General features: G+C 36.8%; 2 protein-coding genes across 2 annotated transcripts; one reads left to right on the forward strand and one right to left on the reverse strand.

The window, feature by feature from the left end:
* Nucleotides 1–1,813, reverse strand: LOC122082691 (AT-hook motif nuclear-localized protein 22-like). The gene has a single exon (XM_042650414.1). It carries the CDS (start codon nt 1,437–1,439, stop codon nt 507–509), a length of 933 nt encoding a protein of 310 aa, XP_042506348.1. The 5' UTR covers nt 1,440–1,813; the 3' UTR covers nt 1–506.
* Nucleotides 1,814–21,049: 19,236 nt separating this feature from the next.
* Nucleotides 21,050–23,146, forward strand: LOC122082566 (protein DETOXIFICATION 56). Its single transcript, XM_042650219.1, has one exon. It carries the CDS (start codon nt 21,363–21,365, stop codon nt 22,911–22,913), a length of 1,551 nt encoding a protein of 516 aa, XP_042506153.1. The 5' UTR covers nt 21,050–21,362; the 3' UTR covers nt 22,914–23,146.
* The last annotated feature ends 421 nt before the right edge of the window (nt 23,147–23,567 follow it).

Here is a 23,567-nt window from a genome sequence, read left to right on the forward strand (position 1 = left end):
TAATGAAAGCTGAAGCATTCAGACAAAAACTAATCTATGATTGAGAAAAAAGTACATCATGGAAACACCAAACCGTCAACTTTCTTTTGCAGAGCAAGAAGAATTATCAGATAAGTTACCAGAGCTCCAACAGAAAAAGAAGAAAGAAAAGGAGAAAGTTAGAAAGAGAGAGAAAAAAAGCCCATCATGCTTCTTCCTTCTTCTTGCTCTTCTATGCTCCTGATGTTGCCTTTTAATTGCTGCTCTTCTTCTTCTTCTTCTTCTTCTTCTTCTTCTATGCTCTTAAATACTTGGAACAAGTAACAGTAGCTATCGTTGTAAAACCAAAACTCAAGAAGAATTCCTTGATTTGTACACGCTTCTTCAATCCACAGTCATATGAATAATCCAAAACAAGATCTAAGATAAAAGAAGAAGAAGAAGAACCAAAAGATAATCTTGGTCTCAAAACAACCCTAATTCTCCTCCATCACCTTTAAATTTCTCAAAAGGCTTTTCTTTTCTTGTCAATAAGGAGGGCGACCAGAATTAGCCCAATAGGCCTCAGCTGGTAATTGATTAGGATTGAGAAGGTTGGGTGGTAACCCATGAAAAAGTGGTGTGTTAGGGTCTGGCATTAGTTGCTGCTGCTGCTGCTGTTGTTGATCTACCATTCCCGGTTCAAGGCCTTCCCCAGGCATTGGAAGCTGTTGCTCCTCATCTTCAAGTGGAAGCCGTTCATATGCGGCATTACCGAATGAAGCCGCCATAATTACAACCGGACCCGATGCCATAAGTGCACCAACGACGCCACCGCCGACAACCTGGCCTTGTCCACCTGCTAGATATATAGTCAATCCAGTTGCAGCTGGTGGCGCCGGCGGTGGCAGGAAAGAGCCCGAAAGAGATAAGATTTCGAAACGGCCATGTAATGTTACGACCGAACCGGGTGCAGCTGGTTGCCGGAGAGTAACATTAGTAACAGTACCACTACCACTTAGAATACAGACTCCCCGCTGGCGGCGGCGGGCGAATGTGGCGACACTTTCACCGATGTCGCAGCCGTTGGCAATCTCTATGACATGGCTTCTTAGGGCATTTGCACTGTCCCGAGTTATGATGATTGGGGGCTTAGGTTTGTTCTTGGAGCCTGCAGGTCTACCGCGAGGTCTCCTAGTGATCTCTCCTCCTTCTCCACTGTTGGAACCACCAAGAACTATCTCCCTTCCGTCACTGTTGTTGTTATCATCGTTTCCATTGCTGTCGTCGCCGCGATCCCGTTTCTTACCTTTGTTTAGGCCGCTGCTGCCGCTATTTTCGTCTTCAGAATTGGGTTGTTGTTGTTGTTGCTGGTGGTATTGGTGTTGTTGCTGAAGGTGAGAATGATGTAGATGGAGATTTCTAGCATGGAAAGGAGGGGGAAGAGAATGACCATGAGCTGATGCTGTTACTTGATCCATCTTTTCTTTTCCTTCTCTTTATCTTCTTCTTCTTCTCCAAGACACTGTCTTCTTCATACAAAATACCAGAGATGAAATAGAAAGAAGCAAACTATAGAAGCAGATAAAGAGAAAGAAGAGTTGTGGGTATCACTCTTGTTCTTTCTTCCTTTGCTTTTGTTTTGAATTTGGAATTCAGGATGAATCAATTGCTACAATCCTTGAGGTGAGAAGGGGAAAGGAGAAGGTCTTGGGGAAAAGGGATCAATTTTGTAGCTGAACTATCCATATATTTTTTTTCTCTCTTAAGGTTATAAGCTCTTCATGGTATGGTTGTTAAGTTTTGGAGGTCCTTTTTTGCTGTTGTTGAAGGGTTGGGAGAAAGAGATGAGGGAGAGATTGGCTTTTGGGTCAATGTTGGGTTAGGGTTAGATCAAGAAAACGGATCGATGATGGTTTTGGTTTCGGTAAGACAGCGTGCGCATGGGCGGTGGATGGGCCCCACTTTCTCTCTCTCTCTCTTCCCCGCACTATATATGAACTAGAAACCATAGTATGGGTCTACCCAAGTCATTTCTTGCCAATAGTCGACTACTTCCAACTTCCCTTCTGTCTCTAGTCCTTAAACATAACTCTTATCTTCCTTCTTCTTCTTCTTCTTCTTCTTCTTTCTTTCTTTGAATATCCTGCTCTTCTGTAAGTGATTCATGGATTCTTCAAAAATCAGCTCAAACCCATATCTCTTCTGCAATTATTCCTTAATGGGTCATCTTAATTTTGATCTTCCATGATTAGAGATCATTTCTTTTTTTGTTTTAGAACACAACAGTAAAAACGCTAAGGTCTATCTACTTTTTTTTTTTTTTTTTTTTTTAAATATCTCTGCCGGCCATGGAATGAACTGTTAATCATAACTAATTCTTCGAATAAGAGAGAGAATAAAAAGAACAAACACAAGCCCAGAATCGCTTCTGTGCTTCCTATAAAGTTAAGTTTGTTATCAAGTGGTACAAAATTTCAACGCCCATATCCGATTAGGTTCCATGTCTCCCCCACCCCCTTGAAGACTTGAAGTAAAAGCGGTTTCCTTTCTGTTAGCTTGTCTATTATGTCTGTGATTGTCTTAAGCAACAAAATAATTCAAGGAAATATAGAAGCCGTAATGGAAGACAAGAAAGCTCCATGTGGTTATTTATCTTCTTTGCTCATCTCCACTGCCAATTTGGGTTTGTCAGGAAATTTTTAGAGTGAGAAAATCGAGGAGAGAGAGAGAGAGAATCTAGCCGGTCCTTAGGACAAACCCTGCAGACCTCATTGTCAGGGTCCCGCTCCGAGTTTTTAGAGAGTGGCCATGGCCATGAGCCCATGATCCACTCTCTTATGACTGCACACAACTGCACGCGCTCACATACGTGTATACATTAATGTTCATGGGTCCCACACGCTTCGTCATGACAGGTGTCATCTTCTCCTACATTCCTTCCGTGTATTCCGTTTAGCGCGGGCCTCTCATGTACGTGTCAAATTATAGTTCATGATTCTATTTTAACCATTAGATCAAAAATTGGGGCCCTCACAAGTCACAGCTCTGTAGTGTTTTATTTAATGGCTGGGAGGAAGTGATGGGCGGGCGGCGGGCCCGACCGATCGCAACCATGGGACTGGCTCACAGATATGCCAGTTGTCAAACTCCAGATCACATAGGTGTTTTATATATTAAAAAATTATTTAATAAAGTAAAAAAAAGTCGAGATCAAAGGTCGAGGTAATTTGTGGTGCGCACAAACATTCATGCGCACGTGCATGGGAGTTTAAGGAGTCGGGTGGGGTGGGGTGGGGTGTGCCGTATGCGCATTGCGCACTCTAATTGGACCATTAGCTTTTGGTCTTTCCGGCTTTCCCGTTGCTTTCACATTGAAAAGTACAGATTTCCTTCCCAGATTGCGACTTGCAATGGAAGTACCGTGGAACATAAGAGATGGGGTCTATGAATATGATGATAGTGATCTTCTTCACCACCTAATTTACCGAAATGCCCTCCTGGTGAATTATTGAAGTCCCTCCTTTTTCTATTTTTTGGTAGAAATTGAAGTCCCTTCTTTGGATTCTGATTGTAAGGAAAGTTTTCTTTTTCATAACATAAAGCACAAAGAGAAAGTGATAGTATACTATATACCTATCCAACCATTCAATACTATGGGTCCCACTGTCTTATTAGTGTAGTATCGTATCATTGTATTAGTATTTTTCAATTTTGGATCCATCTATACCCCATTTGCGTTTTTCAATTATTTTCATTTCTAGAAACCTATTTGCCTAATCAAAATGTAACAAACAAAAAAGATTTTCTTTCGTGTCCTCTCACATAATGTGTCCTAGGGTTCACACAGATTTTTTATTAAATAAAATGTGGGCTCTTAAAGAATGAATCTATCTAACCCTTCTCCACTTATTGGTGTGATTTCTCATCTAACCTCTTAAGAAAAAATGATAAAAAATAATGTTTTAACTTGTCTCATTTTCCATCTTTGCATGTCTTTTGTTATTTAGCGATTAGTTCTCCCATGTGTCATCCTAGCACCAAGACAAGTTTCCCCAATAGCCCTAATCAAACAAATGTGGGGAGCATAGGATCAAAAGAAAGATAGAAATAAAAAGAAAAAAGAAAAATAAACACAAAAGGAAAATTTTTAAGTGAGATCTTATTTTTTATACTGAAATTTTTTAGGAAATTTATTTATAATAATGTAAAATTTTAATAAATAAAAATGTATTCACACATCTTATTAGTTATGTGAAATTAATTGGAAATTTATAATAATGTAAAAGTTTAATAAATAAAAATGTATTCACATATCTTATTAGTTATGTGAAATTAATTAGCAATTTAAATTTATATAAAGGATAAAACATCTTGGGAAAAGTTCTTAGGTAGTTATAATAGGCTACTTACACAACTAACTTATATCTTAGCCTTTCTACAAAAAGTTCTTGTTTTAGTTATGGGAGAGAGAACACTACTTGGTCATGTAGCCCTTATGCCAGTATGGGGGTCAATATAAACACATGCCCAAATATCCAACATGTGGGGGCAGGGTGGTCATTTCACCTCTCTTGTGTCAGAGCATAGGAGCTCACAACCAAGTAGCGTTCTTTTCTCCTTTACTTATATACCTCAAATTTTATGCGTAAATGTATATTTGATTGAGGAGGTTGCCGAAAGATGTCGTGCAAAATTAGAATATTCATCAACATGCATGTATTGAAGTCAAATTACAAATTAAGCATAAAAGCCTTCGCAATTTTTCATGGATCTTTCCTTATCTTCTCACTTTTCCTTTTAACACTTTACTTTAATGTACTTCTAGTACTCCTATGTACTTTCAATTTTATATATGGTAATAACGTACAACTAATTAAACAATCTTTTCACCATATATCTTAGTTAAATAAGGGGTTAATTAAATTATGATGAAAACTGTGCTTCAATTTGAATACTATGCTCATCATAAAATTATTAATTAAAAATTTCAAGGTTTACCATAATCTTATATTTTTTCTATAGAAAAATTAGATTATCTACTTTTTTCTATTGAAAATATAAGATAGTTTTCTTCCTCTTCTAATTGAGTACATCATATGTAAGGCACCAAATTATATAAATATTAATTAATAGCATGTTGTGAATCAAAAACTCTGCATCCCTTGCATGTCAGAATGCATTCTATTATGTTAGTTTCATGTAAATTTTCTATATAATAGAGGATAAAAACCTACTATTGCATAATGAGTTACTTTGGACTTGAATTTTCATTGATTTCAATGCAACACAAATCTAAAATAAATTAGCTTTTGATATAGACTTAAGGGGGTTATTTCGGTAATATATTAAATTGATACCGAAAAATGAAGCATAAAAAATTAGAAAGACAAAGACAAATAACTTTTTTTGGTAACGAGATGAAAACAAAATAATAGGGGATTATATGTTTAAAATTAACTTTGGTTTCTACCATAAATATCGAAAATCAAAATTCAAATAATAGATTAAAAATATTTCCATTTAGATTATATACTACAATAAAATAAAATTATTAGCACCATAAAAAAAATCCCTACCAATAACAATATCTAAATCTTAATCAATATATTCTATATGATTGGATGAAACAAAATCTAAGAACAACTTTATATATAATGAAATTAATTTTCAAATATTTTTGAATATAATATTGTGAAAAATATAGACAGTTTCCAGTAGGAAAATCCAAATAATAAAATTTATTAATTGCATATATAAATAACCTTTTTACCTAATTTTATTACTCATAAAAGGTATTTAAAAGGTTGAGTTAGCTTGAATAGTGAAACAACAATAAAAAGGAAAAGAAACTGATCATATTTGCATACCAATATATATATATATATATATATTATTTGTATTAATTCTCAGCCAGCATATTACAAATAATTCTGACACAAATGAAAAACAGTCTCTCTCTCTCTCTCGCTCTCTGGAGTCTCCAAGTGACGCTGTCTGTGTGTGCATTATTATTAAGAGGGTGGGGGTGGGGTGGTAGGCGGTAACTCCCACGGTGTTATACATTATACTGTGTGCGATGAAGACAGCACATGCATGCAGGCTATTTAAGTGAATCGTGTCTGCCGTCTACGGGAATGGATCTCAGAAGTCAGAGAAGCAGCTGAGAGCTGATATCAAAGTCTGCTGTTGCCACTACCACCTCAACGCCTACACCATCAAGAGATAGAGAAAGAGAGAGATAAGGTGGGGGTGGTGGGGCATGATATCACCGAGGGAATTTCTTTGTCTCTCACCCGCCGCTCGTGCTACCAATAAATCTATTATACCAAGTATGACGTGACATCTTTGACTGGATTCTTTGTTTCCAAGCGAGGGAATTGGCAACCACTATTTGACTAAGGCATCCTTGTGTGCGTGTGTGGGTCTGCGCGCTGCGCATTTGTGGGAGAGTGGAACGCGTGGGTAGCGCTGACAGGCCACGGCCTTAGCCACGAGACCCAAGGACGAGTCCAGCACTCACCCACCACCACCACCACCCAAGTGCATTCCCACCCTCCTACACGAACACGAGAGAGAGAGAGTAAGGATCCACTCTCTCGTTTTCTCAGAGCTTTCTCCTCTAAACTCTCTCACATTTGTTAGGAAACTGATCAAGACTCATGAGTCATGAACAAAGCCGCAAAACTCACGAAACAAAAGAAGATGCTCTTTGTCGGGCATTTGCAGTTTGCGACCCACCCGCTTCTGATGCGGTCCCCACTACAATTAAGCCTCATGAAGGCTTTAACTCTCCCAAATTTAAATTAAACCCCCTCTCTCTCTCTTATTTAATACATAATGCAAGATGGATGAGATTTAGGGTTCTTCAAGAGTGTGGATCAGGTTCGTACATTTTGATTCATATAGATGGAATTCTTCATAGGATTTTTTCTCAAGTAGATTCTATGTGTATGAATCAGTCCTGTATGGGAATAATTTTCGTATAAGGACCTAATCCGCTCTCTCTTCCAATTACATTTTACAACTCTAGCTATCATCTCAAACACTAAATTTTAAATAATAATAATAATAATAATAATAATAATAATAATAATAATAATAATACAAAAATCATAATGATACAATCGCTTTTTTCAAATGCAAAATTTTGTTGAATTTATTTTATACTTTTCTTGGCATCCAAACGTAGTCTTAATTTGGTGTAAACTTACACTTATTGAAGCTTTTCCCTAGAAATTCATGTTTCAGTTATTTTGCGATAATTTCCATTGTTATACATGATGAGAGGTGAGGTCATGACTAAGATTGATCTAATAATGTAACGAATTGACCAAAGATGACTGATGAATAACATTCAATGTATTAGAGTCATGAAATACGATTTTACGATTTAAGTTTGTCCCACGAAAAGGAAAAAAACTCAGTTTGTCTTGTCACAAGAACAAAACCTACCTCCCCCTCAAAATAATTGTCAATGCCTTAGGTTTCTTCTGGCCGTTCAACTAGTCTTTATTAGGTGTTATATAAGTTTCAATCAAAGATTGTATTTATTAACTAATTCTATACAGCCATTGTCAATACCTTCTCTCTCTAATTTTTTAAATGCTAATTATAATGCATCTCTCAAACCTTATCAAGAATCTTAGAATCTTTATGTTCCCTAATGAGTTTGGGCTTATCATAAAGAGAGCATGTTACACCTTTAGCTCCATGAATTGCACCACCATAGGCCAAAACATGAGAGAGAAAGAGATGGTGTTTAATATATTAAAGGTTGGGAATCTGAAGAGAGAGAGAGAGAGAGGAGAGTCTCCGGGATGACCGGCCCGCTTTGTACTCGTCTTCACACGACTGATGAACCTGCATCCCTCATCCGTGATGTGAGCATCGGTTCTTCTCCTTTGTCCTTCTGCTCTCTAGTCTATTTCTCCAAATCAAACAAAGAAGAAACCTATTTTTGCAAGGAAACCCATCGTTTTCAAAACTAGTCAACGAATCGACCCCTTCCCCACTCCAACTCTTTTTTCTTCTTCCTAGGTACTGAATTCCATGTCTTCTCCATTATTAACACCTCATTACACCCCTGCTCCAAAACCCAAAAAAAATACCATTTATTATTCCTCTCTCTCTCTCTCTCTCTCTCTCTCTCTCTCTCTCTCTCTCATGAACAAATAAAACATCATCAGAATCCTCATTACAACTGGGTCAAACTGTAGAGAAACAACAACCTTAATCAATACAGAAAATAATAGAAATCACAAACAATCAGATAAATTACAAACACTAAATTTAAGTGGTGCAGCAAGATTGCTTATTTTCACGATAAGATAAGATGAGATCTATTTCACTATCAATGAAGAATAGGGTTATGGCCACTTATCCTCACACCTCTCTTAGATTGATTTTAGAGAAAACCCTTATTACATATTTATACTGGAACCCTATGTAGGTAGTTTATCAAAATACCCATATGTAGAAACGTAATCATAAAAGAATGGAAAAACAAAAACAAACAATACACACAGATTTACTAAGTTTAGTAAGATTGCAGCTGTTTTTTTGGGGCCCTGCACTAGTACTCCCTGGATTAAATTGTGATGAAATACAAGACATTGTACCCCAACACCATATCACAAAGGAGATCACATTGATAGCGGAGAATGCACTTATCACTTAAGTCTTCAGATACGACTTCTTAATGACACTTCAAAATCAATTCATATATATAAGCGACATAATACATAACATCGTATCCCCAACAATAACCACTTAAATCAGTTTTTTAGCATATGCCAAGACACACCTAGTGAAACTAAACTCGAAGTTCAGTGATATCTATTAAACCTTATTTTTGAAAAAGTGATAAAAACTATCATGATGCATTTGTGTTGCTGTGTTTGCTATCATCATAGATATTTTCATGCCCCTCTTGAAGACTTGTCCCAATAAAGAATGTAATTAAGCATTACAAAGGCTTAGCTCGATGAGTTTTGGTGATCATTTGCTCGGACTAAGAGTTCTCATTTCTTCCCCTGGTAGCTAGCATCTCCAATGCATTTTTGAATGCTTGTGGAGTTATTGCAAGGTAGGTTGGTTTCCAAGACCAAGAACTTGTATGGTTCCCCAAGTCTGGATACACTTTGTCCCTTGGACATACAAATATGGAAACAGAAAACGCAAAGTTTAGGTCAAGGGCCCCGGCAGTGATCTTAAAAGTTCTAAAACTTTGCCATGTAAAAAAGGAAATGGACTCGTTTTTGGAGCCCTTGTTACATGGAAAGTTGCATATTCAGACAAGGAATACTCTTCCCTTTAGAGAGAGAGAGAGATATGAATGCTTAGAAAGTATCGCAATTGCTGTCCAAGAGCTAGCTAGTGACATAAAAATATTTTAGTCTATAAATTAATGAAATCCCATCTTAAAGAAACCAACCCATCACCATCTCCCTATAAATAATTCTAATTACATGAATGATGAAGCTAATTCCTGGACCACTATTAATTAATAAAAACAATTAGGAACTCCATGTGACTGGCATCCATGGCCTCGAATCTGGCATATTAATATATTTCATGTTTCCACTTTCTAAGAGGCCTTGGCTTTCCATAGATGTCTGCACCTCATCTGCTTATCCTCTAGGGATGACCAGCTTTAAAGGCTTCAAATTAAAGTTAATTAATCCTATTGCACCAGGCATATTGCAATTATTTAGAGATTAAATGACCGACCACAATGAGATTCCCATGTGATCGATGGTGATCGGTTTGGACTCACAGTAGGCATGCCTTCACCTGCTTGATTGTGCTCTACCTCATGGAATTGAATGGCGATCAATTGCAATTGGTTAGTATTATTATGTCAACGGTTTCCATTCACACCATTAATTAGATGCCGGGGGATCTTTCATCTAAGATCTACCCTTCTTAATCCTCCCCTCCTCATAGTAATTATTTGTTCACATTGGATCCATTCAATAATCACCTTTGCATACTTCCCTTATAGACTTTCTTTGCACAAGCTACTAGTTCTAGTTTGCATCCTAAAACAATGAAATGGTATGTTAACATGTGCTACCCTTTGTTGCTTTTTTTTTTGGGGGTTAAAATGTTACCCTTTGTTGCCCCCTTAGTATTAGCATGGTCTAGGTATAGCTTCTTTTGACAATTAAAATGGACCCCAAAAAAAAAAGATAGAAATGTTATAAATGTTTATGGATATTGTTCCTACTGATGATAGCTAATGTAGTACATTAATTTATTTATTTAACCCTAAAAAAAAATACATATATCTATACATATTCTAAATAAAAAAGGGAAAAAAAAAAAGAAGGAAAGAAAGCAAAAGCTATGTTGAACTTCCACATAGTTGGGAATCAAAAACCAATTAGTTCCCATATATTTGGAAGTGCATTTTTCCATGCCAATGGAACTTCAAATTGAAAGGAGTTTCATATTAAACTTTGGAAATAAGTTCAGATATTTTTAAATGGAGAACTAGACATTTATTTATGATTTTAATTAAAATAAGTATTGCTAGACCAGCTAACTTACATTGGTGCAATATCCAACCAGAGATCTTGTCTACATATGGTGTTGAATATCATGAACAGAGATGAGAGCTTTGAGGAAATACATATTGGTTTTCCTTAACCCTTCTAAAAGTTGTTAATTAATTTCTATCTTATGACAAGAACTTAGATCAAAGATACTATCCCATAAAGTATTAGCTGTTTGAGGCTTGAAAATTGATAAGTTCTTAAGGAACCCAATAATTAAAGAGAATATAATCAATAAAAAGGAGGAAAAAAATCATCTTCTACACTAGAGAATATGATTAGAATCGACATGTTTAAATGCTAAAATAATAGAGAAAGATTGAAAACTCGAGTTCCTGAAAAGAAAGCTGAGTTTGCACTTCATGGGGATACAAAAACTAGAGCAACTAATGGCTTTTGTTCCCTTTTGATATAGTTACATGTATTAAATTTAAAAAAAAAAAAAAGGGATATGCAAGATTACCTAATAATATAGCTAAAAGTCCTTTGCTCTGTGTGTTTAGAGAGGGAAAAAAAAGATGTAGCTAGCTTTTCTCCTAACTCTGATGCTGTCACGTTATTGATCAATTAAATAAGGAAAGCTCTCTCTCTTTTTCTTTGGAGGGATAAAGTTATCTATTCACATCAAAACCCAAATGGGTCAACAATGTTGGAAATTTTTCTATAATAAGGATAAAAAAATGTTTGTTCCATCCTCTTAGCAACATGAATCAAAGAAATATATAGTTAATATGTTAAGGTTTGGTTGGTTTGACGTGGCAGAATTTATATAAAAACCACTAGCTTCTATTTGATACTTCTAGATTTTTCAGTCCCAAGTATAGCAGACACATGGTAAGCGAAATATCCAAACTCTAAACTTGCCCTACTAATTGTTGATGCAATCTGATAGTATCCTAGTGCAATTATGGGTCCATTTTTTTTGTTATAAAATATTGAAGAGAAGATGAAATTATCATAGAGTTCGATTAAGAAAGAATGAAAATAAAGAGAAAATATTATTGTAATCAAAGCAGTGAATTAAGAAATTGTAACCTTACTTTTTTACCCTTTTATGTTAACATATATTTTTCAATGAATATAAATCTTGGTATTTCCATAAATCTATATCAAATAACTTTCAACGTTTTGAAAACCCTTTTTTATCCCTGTGGTAAAGTTTCAAGTAACACTAATTTCTGTCTGGTTGGAGGTATCGAATGGTAATAATTGAAAATTGGAGTGAAATATTTTAAGTTCTACTCTCTATAATAAAAATAAGGTCAAACGAAGCCTAGAAGGCAATGTGACCTCTACAGCTAGACACAAGGAGAGGGCGAAATAATTCCCCATAAAAAACTGTAATCCTGCTGTTGTTGATACTTTCATATGCATTCCCATTAGTCCCAGTGCTGATGTAGGTACCACGGTGCCTTTTACGGTGCCCTCTCCCATTACCATATTTTGAAAACCCTTGAACTATTTACGTAAGTTCTAATCTTGCTTTTGTTAGAAATTACTTTTCAGTATTCTCCATTCAACCAAACAACCTGTGGGATTGATTCATTCACCTCTAATATGCCCCAGAAAGAAGCTTAACAAATGGAAGATAAGCTTTTGATGCACTGATAAGTCTCGATTTTAAGATTATGAAAGTCACAACCTACCTAATAACCTCACCTAAGCATCTAAGGAAATACCATACGCATAGCTTTATTTAGGCAAGCGAGGTTGACTTTAAGCCCAAGTTCAGCCCAATGAGATGTGGGTGGGCTCATGGAGTTAAGCCCATCACAGTGTACGACAGGATCCTAATGGAATGAAAAAGAGAATTTAAATTAAAGCATGTGCCCCTTTTACTATTAAAGAAAAAGAAAAACTGATTGGAAAAGGCCATGGATCACCTAATCTTCCAAAACTGCACAAAAATGATTTTGTTCTAGGATTACAAATGCAATTCCAACCGTTGGATTGACAGGTCAAGATCAAGCCCATATCCATCCGGACATGTTTATTCCGATCACTATTGTGCACTTTCTCACAATTAATTTTTTGAAAGCTTTATTTTGTCACTTAGAAAACTCCGTTTGAGTTGAAATACTACATGTGAATAGCGGACTTTGTCGAAAATGAATGCATAAACACGAAGAAGAAACCAAACAAACAATCACACAAGAACATGAGGATTGAATGTGGTTCTCTATGAATGCCGACATCCACTCGAGAAAATCAGATAATCATTCAGTAAGCCAGAAAAAACATTTTGAGAAACTCTTCACCTTACAACTTGATTTCCTTTGCTTGTATCTTGGGGTTTCCCCCTAAGAATATATAAGGAAAAAATCCTAAAAACCCTAATCCACATACGACTATAATTTTACCCATCTACATGTAATGGACCTGATATCCAATTCAGACTCAATACGAACTATGTGGACCACTATAGAATACAATACATAAAAACCCAAGAGATCTTGGGGTCTACTTATCCACAACAACTGAGCCTATCAGACCTTCCATGTGACAAAAATTTGAACCACATGGTAAAATGTTTAGGAACCAAGAGCTCATTTCTTTAATTTTGATATGATATATGGTCACAAATAGTTTTCTTGAGTCGCTCCAAAGCCATAAGATCAAGTATTCTATCATCAATAAACAATTTAGTAGAATGAGCTTCATTATATTTCCATCTCAACAGTTCTAAGCTTTCAATGAGGACTTCATGTAGGTTTGATTATGCCCTTTTAATAAATCTAAAATCAAGACCCATCTACGGCTAGGGTATTCAATCCAACCTATGGAGGAGAAGAGTTTTTTTGATTTGCCACAAGTGTAGTAAATCCTGGAATAAACAACTCTTCTCTAGCTGACTTCCTCTTGATATTAAGTCTCCAACCCTTAATTAAGATACATTTATAATCTTGATTGGTAATCCGTAATCCCTAATGGTGTTTAGGAGTGTTTTAGATTAGGGCCATCTGTATAGATATGTTTTGGACCACCACTGGATGTATCCCCCACTAGCTAGATTTCATTGGCAAAATTGGTTAATACATGGCTATTAAAAGGATTCTATAGCTCTAAACCCCAAAAAAATTCATAATTACTGGGACGTGGGAGACTCTACGCTTCCATTAGATATAATTATAATCACTAAATGAGATCAAGTGAGATCAATCCCCTTATTTTAGAAAAGTACAGTGACCATGTTCTTCTATCCATTATTTTCTATGACATAGTTGGAAATATAAACCCTAAGGAGATAACCCTTAGTTTATATTAAAGTTCTTTCCATTATTATCATATTACATAAAAATATAAGATTCAAACTAATGAGAACTCATTCTCATCTCCATTCAAAAGCCCATTTAAAAAATGGAAGGCATGTATCTCATCCAAAATGATTTTATCAAATTAATTTGTTAGTTTGAAGATTCTAACCTGATAAGGGGGCTGCGTTCTTTGAGTTTTTCCTTGATCAGGACCCCTAGGTTGGACCACATTATCTGGAACCATCATTAAAATTGGTTATTTATTTATTTATTTTTCTTTTTCAAAGGTCTACATATCATTGTTGTCTTTGAGTTGGTTCCTATTCAGAAATATTCGGGTCGGGTAAGCATATTGGGAATGATTCAAATTCCAATGGACAATGGTACGGGTTGGTCTCTTTTTTTATTTTTTTTTGGGTTGGGGGTGGGGGGGAAGTGGAATAATGGTGGACATAAGACATCAAGTTCATGGACACAGTTTTGTTTGGGTTGGGTCAACATGAAGTCTGAAAACCAAACCAATGGCCTGGGCCGGTTTAGACTTCCAAAGTTCTAGGCAAAAGCCCAACTGAAGATAATTCAATGTGACCTTGGTTTGTTAACTCTTGAGTTTAATCCAAGTCACATTTAATCTTCCAGCTCCTAGTGATCTGATCTTTTCCTATTAGGGGTAGTTTCTTGCTTCTATTCCGGATAGTTGGTTTGAGAAATAGAGCACAAAAATTTCTGTAGGCAAAATATTTAGAGGTGGGCATCCTGTTGCATAGGTGGGTATTATACCTAGCTATCTGTGTCACATGAAAGGTTAACATGACAATTTCAAATAAGAGAGATCGACACATTGTTCTTGATTTTTTTTTATGCTAAAGACGGGTATTCAGGCTTTCGGTCTAATTAGTGTATTTAATGGTCTATACTGATCCTATAATTGCATGGTTCGGGTCATACCGGGATTGAATGAGAATCATTTAACTTTCACCGAAAGTAATGAAAAGTACTAAACACCCTGTATGAGTAGCCTCAAGGATATAAGAGTAATCAAACTTAGAACTATATACTTCCTAAGGTGAGGATCCTTTGCCAACTCTTCTACCTTTGTAGTTTGTATATGAATCAACACCATCTGAAATTTCTCCCTCCCTATAAGCATGTTTGATGTCGATATAAGAGGGCAGTGTAATCTAACGCAGCTAGATAAAGCCCGCCCTTAATGGGTTTAGTATGTGAAAATATAGATTTAGAGATAGGGAACTGATGTATAAACAAGATTGATTTGGTGATAGATTCGAGATCACCAATGACTGGTCATAGCCAAGACTCATAGATCATCATATCCCACTTTCTTCTTCTTCACCACCTCACACCTCAGAAAGGTGAGAAGGAGCAGATGGTGACCAACTCGGTTTGCCAATGTCCCAGTTAGGTACCATTAAGAGTGCATTAGGTGAAGAACGGAGGTGAAGATGTCATCACCTTGTGTAATGAAGCGTACACACTACTTACAGATAGGTGATCCGATCCAGGTTCGATGATGACCTTAGAATGTGAAAGTAATTTGGCGATGATGCTGTGGTGGAGATGGCAAGGGATTTTCAGTTTAAGAAGCGTGTGATTTTTAGTTCGACTTCTCTTACTTTTTTGGGCCACTCACACGGGTGCTTTGCGTTCTTCACTGCTTTTAAGGATAGTTAAATGATTCTTATTCAACCCCAGTATGACCCGATTCATGCAATTGTGAGATTAATATGAACTCGTAAGACTAGTCAAGGTGAAGGTTTGGATACCCATCATTAACAAAATAAATAAATAAATAAATATATTGAATGGACCATTTGATTCATCTATCTTGAAATTGCTTTATTCGACCAATGTTCCCAAAAGATAAAAAGTTATTTATTTTTTATTTAATCTTTTGATAAATAGGACAAAAATATCATAATAACGAAAGAAGGGATATTACATCAAAGTATAATTTAAGTTTATCAAAATGAGCTCTCTTTTTCTATGACAAATAGAGCTATTAGTTTCATTAGCAAGACCACATCTGATGTGAGCTTGATACAAAAAAGTGAGATTAGGCAAAAGGTGTTATACTTCCAAAAAAAAAAAAAAAAAAAGGATTTTCACATAACAACCAATTCATGCTTTTGTAGTCATGAAAATATATGTTTAAGGTCCATTGAATCACTCCACACAGTTTTGGTTCTCCATCCTTCTTCAATTGCATTCTTGATGCCCATAAGCAATCCCTCTAGCTCTTGTGGGAGAAGTGTTTTTTGTCATCAAATAGTCAACACTAAATGAGATACATTTATTATTAATAATAAAACATGAGGCTCATGCGGAAATTTTAATTTATGCGCTAGAGCGATTCCCATACAAATCAGAGTTGGTGGGTTCACTAGAGGGAGATCTGGAAACAAAGGAAGAAGTGAGTGGAGTGGGTTCATCTGATTGGTGACAGATGGGTTGCTTGCTTCGGCAGTAGTCCACTGCTTTATAGGGTAAAGAATCAAAAAAAGATTTGATTTATCCAGATTATAACTCAATTTCTATGAGTCCACAAGTAATAGTATGTAATGATAACAATTTTGAAAAAAAATAAAATAATAATTAGATTATCCTTTAAAACAGAATGGAAAAAACACATTAAAGCATGTTTAAAGGAGCAATCAGCAAGGGTTCAGTTCATAGATCCGACAAACTCGGATTCACAATAAAGAAGATAAAGAGTTGTTTTCTTATCAGCTTTAACAGTTGCTTGTACGAGTCTTCTGTTCAGAATTGGGCATTTGGGCCCTGAATCTGATGCTCTCCTCCTGGCCTTTTTAACCTCCCCTTCGAGTGAAAGCTGCTAGCAATCGAAAAACGTATACCCATTAGGCCCACCTATATTTGTAATCTCAGGACTGGACTCTAGACCGGATTATTGAGGATATAATGGCCCATTTTTTACATGGACTAAGCTATGGGCCTCAGTCTATCAATCAGGAACCCATCAGTTAAATAGCTAGCAGAATTGCAATTAGTTATACTATCTTAATTCGTAACCCATCTGGCCAGTTTATTCCATCTTCCCGTTGGTTATGTTTGGTTGTAAGGAGAATAAAAGGGAAGGGAAGTGAAATTTTTCATACTTAAAAAAGAAATATATGTAATCATTATCCACGTGACATTAACATTAATTTCAAATCATTTCATATTTGGTTATAAAATTTCACTTTACTTTGCATCCAAAACCCTTTGCTATAATATGTAAAATAAAAATTACATGCAAAATACATTATTACTAAAAATGGTTAAAAAAATTTAGTTTATACAATCATATGGGGTAATGATTATAAACATTTCTTTTTAAAGTATGAAAATTTCACTTTCCTTCTCTGTAAATTCTCATTGCAACCAAATAGAGTCGTTAGTAATCTGTTCGATTTCTTATAGGTAGTGGGCCTTAGATCGTTGGGCCCAGTAGTCAGAAAACTATACATTGACCGGTCTAAAAGTCCAACCTGAAATATTGAAAGATAAAAAAAACACCATGGAATGTGCTTTGTTTTTTTGGGTGGATCAACTTCTATGTGACAACCTGAGTTGACCGATTTTCCCATTTGATCATGATATAGGTCTGATCATAGTTGTCATGATGCCAAAGTAAACCAAGCCGTTGGAGAAATAAGAGAAGAATAATAATGCATGAAGAAAGTAACAAGTTATCTAAATAAGAGAAGAATAATAATGCATGAAGAAAGTAACAAGTTATCTTACACATCAACAGGATATCACCACTCCCACCACTAAAGCCCTAATATTTGTCCCAAATTTCTTGAAGAACCAACCGACAAGCATAAACTGCAATTTCAATTAGTTACCCGGCTAATGTAAAGCGTGAAAGATAGCATGAGATAGTCTCACGTAGGGATGAAATAGGGTCGGGTTTCCTAAAACCCTAGCCCAAACCTAGGTCTCCAAAACTCAACCCAGACCCAACCCAACCTTGTCGAGTTCACAGCTAGGCCCAACCCTGCTAGGTTCATGCCAATTGGGCCAGGTTGGCCAAATTGGCTATGATTTTCACCAAGGTTGGGCTAACCCTGATTGATCCTATTTTTGCAATCGGGGTTAGGGTCGCATTGGAGAAATATATAGAATATTGGAACAGTTACGAAATTTTGTATTTGAAGAAGTTAGAACCTTCTATATAAATTGGGTATAATAATCAATGACCCAAATTTCATTATTCCGAATAAAATGATGGGATGACAACCCAAAATTATATTATATAAATTAGGGTTAAACTCAGGACTAGGTGAAGCCTAAGCCCAGCCCAACTCTTACCCAGTGTCAGTGTTTTTCAATCCTAACCTACCCTCAAGATCAGAAATCTTAGTCCAAACCCTATTTAGGCTCAAGGTGAGCCAAAGCTGAATCAAACCATCAGGATCCAACTTACAGCCTCACAAGCAACCCAAATGTGAAATAGAACCTCAAGCAAAAAACATCTGCACTTCTTTTCCAAGAGCTTCACATTCTTATATGTTTCCTCTCTAGAAAGCTTGTTTCTTTCCTTTTCTCAAACCATCTTATCTTTTCTTATCTGCTTTTGCCTTTAAAGAAACTCCTCACTTTTTTCCTAGTGATTCTTCCGATTCTACAAAGACTATCAAAACAAAGTAGCATCTGCCAACTTATTTGGCAATTGACTCCACCTGAGCTGGACCTAACATGGCCCTACACCCAACACAACCATGCATCTAACAAACATTTTGCTAGATCAATCCTCCATATGGCTTAAGGTGGTAAAATGCAAAAGACTATCTTCCCTTACTTATAAAACTGGACTTTTGTACAAGCTACGTATCAAATTGTGCCTTTGGCGGAAACCCAAACTCACTCTTAACAGGAAAGTGTATAAGAAGCTCAAGTCTGACCGATCCAAGATCAACCACAAGTAGACAAATAGGACAATGACAGATCAAAGATTATATTTAGTATATTATATTTGCAAAGAAGGGTGGTGGGGGTGGAAAGAAAGGAAGGGTTATGACTTAAATGCCATGTAGAATCATCAACATGCAAGGAAGACTCTGAGATTGGATTCTCAAATTCTTAATTATCATCTTATTACAGTTTAATATGATGTCGTTGTTACATTCCATTTAGGATTAGGAATAGGCGTAATCAAACCTGCTTTTGACATATCTCTCGTTATTTGAGATCACACATTAATTTTTTTATTTTTTTGAGTAGATCTTTATTCTTCATTAAATAGTTTCCTAATCTTAAGAAAGTATATTCCTGTAAATCATCCTAATATCATATATAAAGATAAATCTCATCCCTCTCTCCCTCATGGGAGAGTGAAAAGGATTCCATATTATCTTTAAACTCCACAACTCTTCCTCAAGTCTAAAAGAATGTGGTGCTTACAATTACATCCACCAACAGCCAAGTGCTAATCAAGATGGCATAATATATATATATATATATATTAATTTTTTTTCAATATATTTAATCCTAAATGGCCCACTCAAAGAGGGGAAGGTGGGGAATCCTTAACAAAGTATAAACATGATTGGTAGGTTTACCAGAAAAATATAAACATGATAGGTAGGGAACCTAAATTAGTGCAAAGTATCTCACTCATTCAGTTAATGCTTTCTTACCCTCCTCCATGAAGGATTAAAAAGTATATACAAAGTAAAAGAAAAGCTCAACCCAAATTCTCACAAAAGAGTATTCCAATTTCCCATGGCTCTAGCATATTTTGGAGCTGTATAACTCTACTTTGTATCTTGAATCCTTTTCTACTTTAATTTTCATATAAGACAGAGAAAGTTCTCTCTCTCTCTAAAGATAAGGCCAATCATAGCTAGATACTCTAAAATAGAGCGAAGTCACTAGAACTTTGAGAGATATGCTTGCTTTGAGAATGGGGAGCAAGTGGAATGTAAAGTGATCCCTTAATAAACAAATGATTGGAACTGGATCCGATGAGGTATCTTTATTCTTGATTTTCTGTATTATTTTTCTTGGTTTGGCACTAGGGTATCCGTTTCAGTTTGGAAAAATCTAGTGTTACTACCCCACATTAAAATTATAGAATCATGCACGTCACCTCACCTCTACTTTATCTTCATTTATAGAGAAATGATAAAGACATTGGTGGAAGATGATCACCTAGCTTTCATTAGATGTTAGCCTGCAATTGCCCAAACCCATATGGTGATCATGAGAGATCTCCTCAATGGATATACTTATCAGAAAACAAGTATATTTTTACATTTGAAGACTATGATCATGCTAAGATCTCTTTGTTCTTTCCTGTTGTTTATGTGATATAAACAAAGAAAAACAAAATTTCATGAGTTTATGTTGGGAGAATGAGTGAAACCCAATTAAAAGAAAAATATTGATTTTCTACATTATTTTTATCCTATAAGAAAGAAAAAAATATTTGTTGCCTCTGCTACCAACAGTTAAAAATAAATTTTAAGCTCTCAGAAAACTTCGTACAAAATCTAGTTTTTATGTGTTGTACCCGAAAAAAATATCAGCACTGTTTTGCTTCCGTAAAATACCTTTCTCACCCTTTAAATAGCAGCAGGTGGCACAAGAAACCGAACCATTTTTGCAGCATGCACATACATGCAGATGATCCAAGTTTGAGTCTATAATTAATGGGCACCCTTTAAATTTTGAACATGTAGTAGTGTACGCAGAGTCAAAGTCGAGAGTAATTTTTTTTTTTTTAATGAATAAATATATTAAGAGAAAATGCTCTCCAAGACTGAGGTAGTGAGGTGTACTGCACAATGCACACCCTCTCATAGTGGATTATTATATTAATGATTTTTTTTCATAAATCATTGAGAAAAAGTATAGAATACCTTGCTTTCTTAAAGAACGCTTTCCCACATTAATAATAGGAGACGAAAGAATATGCAAAAGGGAAGGGAGGGGAAGGGAGGGGAGGGGCTAACATCTAGCCTATAAGGTGGGGATAGGGAGTTTGAGGGGAGAAAACGACCACAAACCAAAAGGGACCAACACCATTAACATACGCACTTCCTGCCAAGTGTCTTAGCCACCCCACCTGACAGAGGACTAGTAATTTTTTGGGTTCTCGGGAATCTCCTTTTCTTGAAGTTATGCATCACCCTCTACTTCTATCAAAAAATAAATGCATCACCCTCTACTAATGTGAAAAATCCAAGGAAGGAAACAGAAAGAAGGGGGGGGGGGTCTTCTCAGTTTGGAACACTAGAGAGTTTATGGCAGTGTTGAGGGTCCTTTAGCCTTGAGTGGCCATGCACGCCAAGCCCATTATTTGTCCCCACCCCTGAAATCCAATTTCCCTTTCTTCCCTTTAGAACTCTAGTTGGTATCTTCATTCTCATCACGCACTAACATCCCACCAACTTTATTGTGATTCATAGGCCGTTACCAAAGAGTCTATCTCCCTCTTGCCTTGTAACCCCTAACACCTTTCACGAAACCCATGCACCCATTCCCTTAGAATCTGATCTTTTTTCACAAGAGAAATATATGTAGAAGAAACCCAGTAAACAACATACCATCTTTCCCATTAAAAATGCCTGTATCTGTAACCTCAAAGCTACCAGAAGACCCAACTCTTCAACCATCTTCAACTCCAAGACCACCACCCCTCACTCCGAAATGGCCTATCAACATCAAGCAATTGATTTCATTAGAGCTAAGGATACACGGGAGGATAGCTGTCCCTTTGGTGGCCATGAATTTAACCTGGTTCGCAAAATTAGCGATCACTACTGCATTTCTTGGTCGGCTTGGAGAGCTTGAACTAGCAGGAGGCGCACTTGGTTTCACCTTTGCTAATGTCACTGGATTCTCTGTTTTGAATGGCCTCTGTGGTGCCATGGAGCCTATCTGTGGTCAAGCTTATGGAGCAAAAAACCATAAGCTCCTCCATAAGACACTAGTCATGGCAACCTTTCTCCTACTGATAACCACAATCCCAATTGCTTTCTTATGGGTAAATGTTGACAAGATACTTCTCCACTTTGGCCAACAACCAGATATTTCATTTGTTGCACAGAAGTATCTTGTGTATCTTCTCCCTGACTTGCTGGTTACTTCATTCCTTTGTCCTCTCAAGGCTTACTTAAGCTCCCAAAGCATAACAGTCCCTATAATGTTCAGTTCAGCTCTTGGACTGGCCCTTCACCTCCCTATAAACATCTTACTTTCAAAAGCAAAGGGCCTACAGGGAGTTTCTATGTCAGTCTGGTTGACTGATCTTATTGTTGTCGTTCTGCTTGGATTGTATGTATTGGTGGTGGAAAAGAGAAAAGGGGAAAGGTGGGGGGAGGGGGGTTGGTGGGATCAAAAATTGGGAGAGTGGATTCAGTTACTAAGGCTCTGTGGTCCTTGTTGCCTCACTACCTGCCTTGAATGGTGGTGCTATGAGATACTGGTCTTACTAACTGGGCGCTTACCAGATGCAAGACAGGCTGTGGCAGTGCTAGCAGTGGTGCTCAACTTTGACTACCTCCTCTTCTCTATCATGCTCTCGTTAGCCACATGTGCATCCATTCGTGTATCAAATGAACTAGGTAGAAACAGAGCAAGCCCTGCTCGCCAATCTGCATATGTATCCTTAGCAGTTGGCATTGTATCAGGTTGCATTGGTGCTTCCGCAATGGTAGCAGCCAGAGGAGTCTGGGGGTCTCTGTTTAGCCATGATGAAGGCATCTTGAAAGGTGTCAAGAAGATGATGTTAGTAATGGCTCTCCTGGAAGTTGTAAACTTCCCATTGGCAGTTTGTGGAGGGATAGTCCGTGGGACAGCAAGGCCATGGCTAGGTATGTATGCAAACCTCGGTGGGTTTTACCTGTTGGCCTTACCTTTGGGTGTTGTGTTGGCATTCAAGGTCCGGCTTGGTCTTGGTGGACTGCTGTTTGGGTTCTTGGCTGGTGTGACTGTGTGCTTGTTTTTGTTGTTAATTTTCATTCTGAGGATTGATTGGGTAAAAGAAGCGAACAAGGCACAAGTACGTGCTGGACAGGACGTTGGTGATCTAAACCCAGGAGGAGATAATAGAGCTGCGGGAGTTGTTAATAGTTCTGAAGTACATGACTATCTGCCTCAACAGAAGCCATAACCAGTCAATTGGCTTCAATTGTTTGAGCTCTGCTTAGATAGATGGGCTTCTAACCATCATCAAACTGCGTACAGAACCTGTCTTTTGTAATGATATGTAAACTTGAACCATCTTCAAGTGCAGAAATCCATGAAGGATAAGTACAGTACTGGAGATTGTTGTAGATTGGACAAATCATAGGCTTCAACATTAATGATAACTTACTCGAAGATAGCATTCAATCTTCATGCCTACATGAGCCACTTGCACATAAACATTGAGATGAAAGTGCCAAATTTATAACTTCTTGCATACTAAATAAATCCAATGGAAAAAATATATTTAAGTCTGGCGCTAGGAGGAGGTCTCTCAATATCACAAAAGGGTTTAGAAGCCCTTGTCCAAATAAAACAATAAGCAGTCTCTGTTCCTCACTGGTAACAAAATTTAGAGAGAATAAAATCAAAACTTCTAAAAATAAAGAGGGGAAAAAATTTCATGGCCTCAGATTTCTGAATCCGAGATTGAAGCAAATCTTGCCTGCATTCAGTATTCGGCTTGGGGTTGGGGTTTGGTGGACCCTCTCCAGCTTCTTGGTTGGAATCATTGCAAGCTCACTTTTGCTGTTATTTTTAGTTGCAGGGATAGATAGGGTTGAAGAAGCTGACAAGGCAC

This window comes from Macadamia integrifolia, chromosome 6 (genome assembly GCF_013358625.1).
Source record: "Macadamia integrifolia cultivar HAES 741 chromosome 6, SCU_Mint_v3, whole genome shotgun sequence".
Taxonomy (NCBI): Eukaryota; Viridiplantae; Streptophyta; class Magnoliopsida; order Proteales; family Proteaceae; genus Macadamia; species Macadamia integrifolia.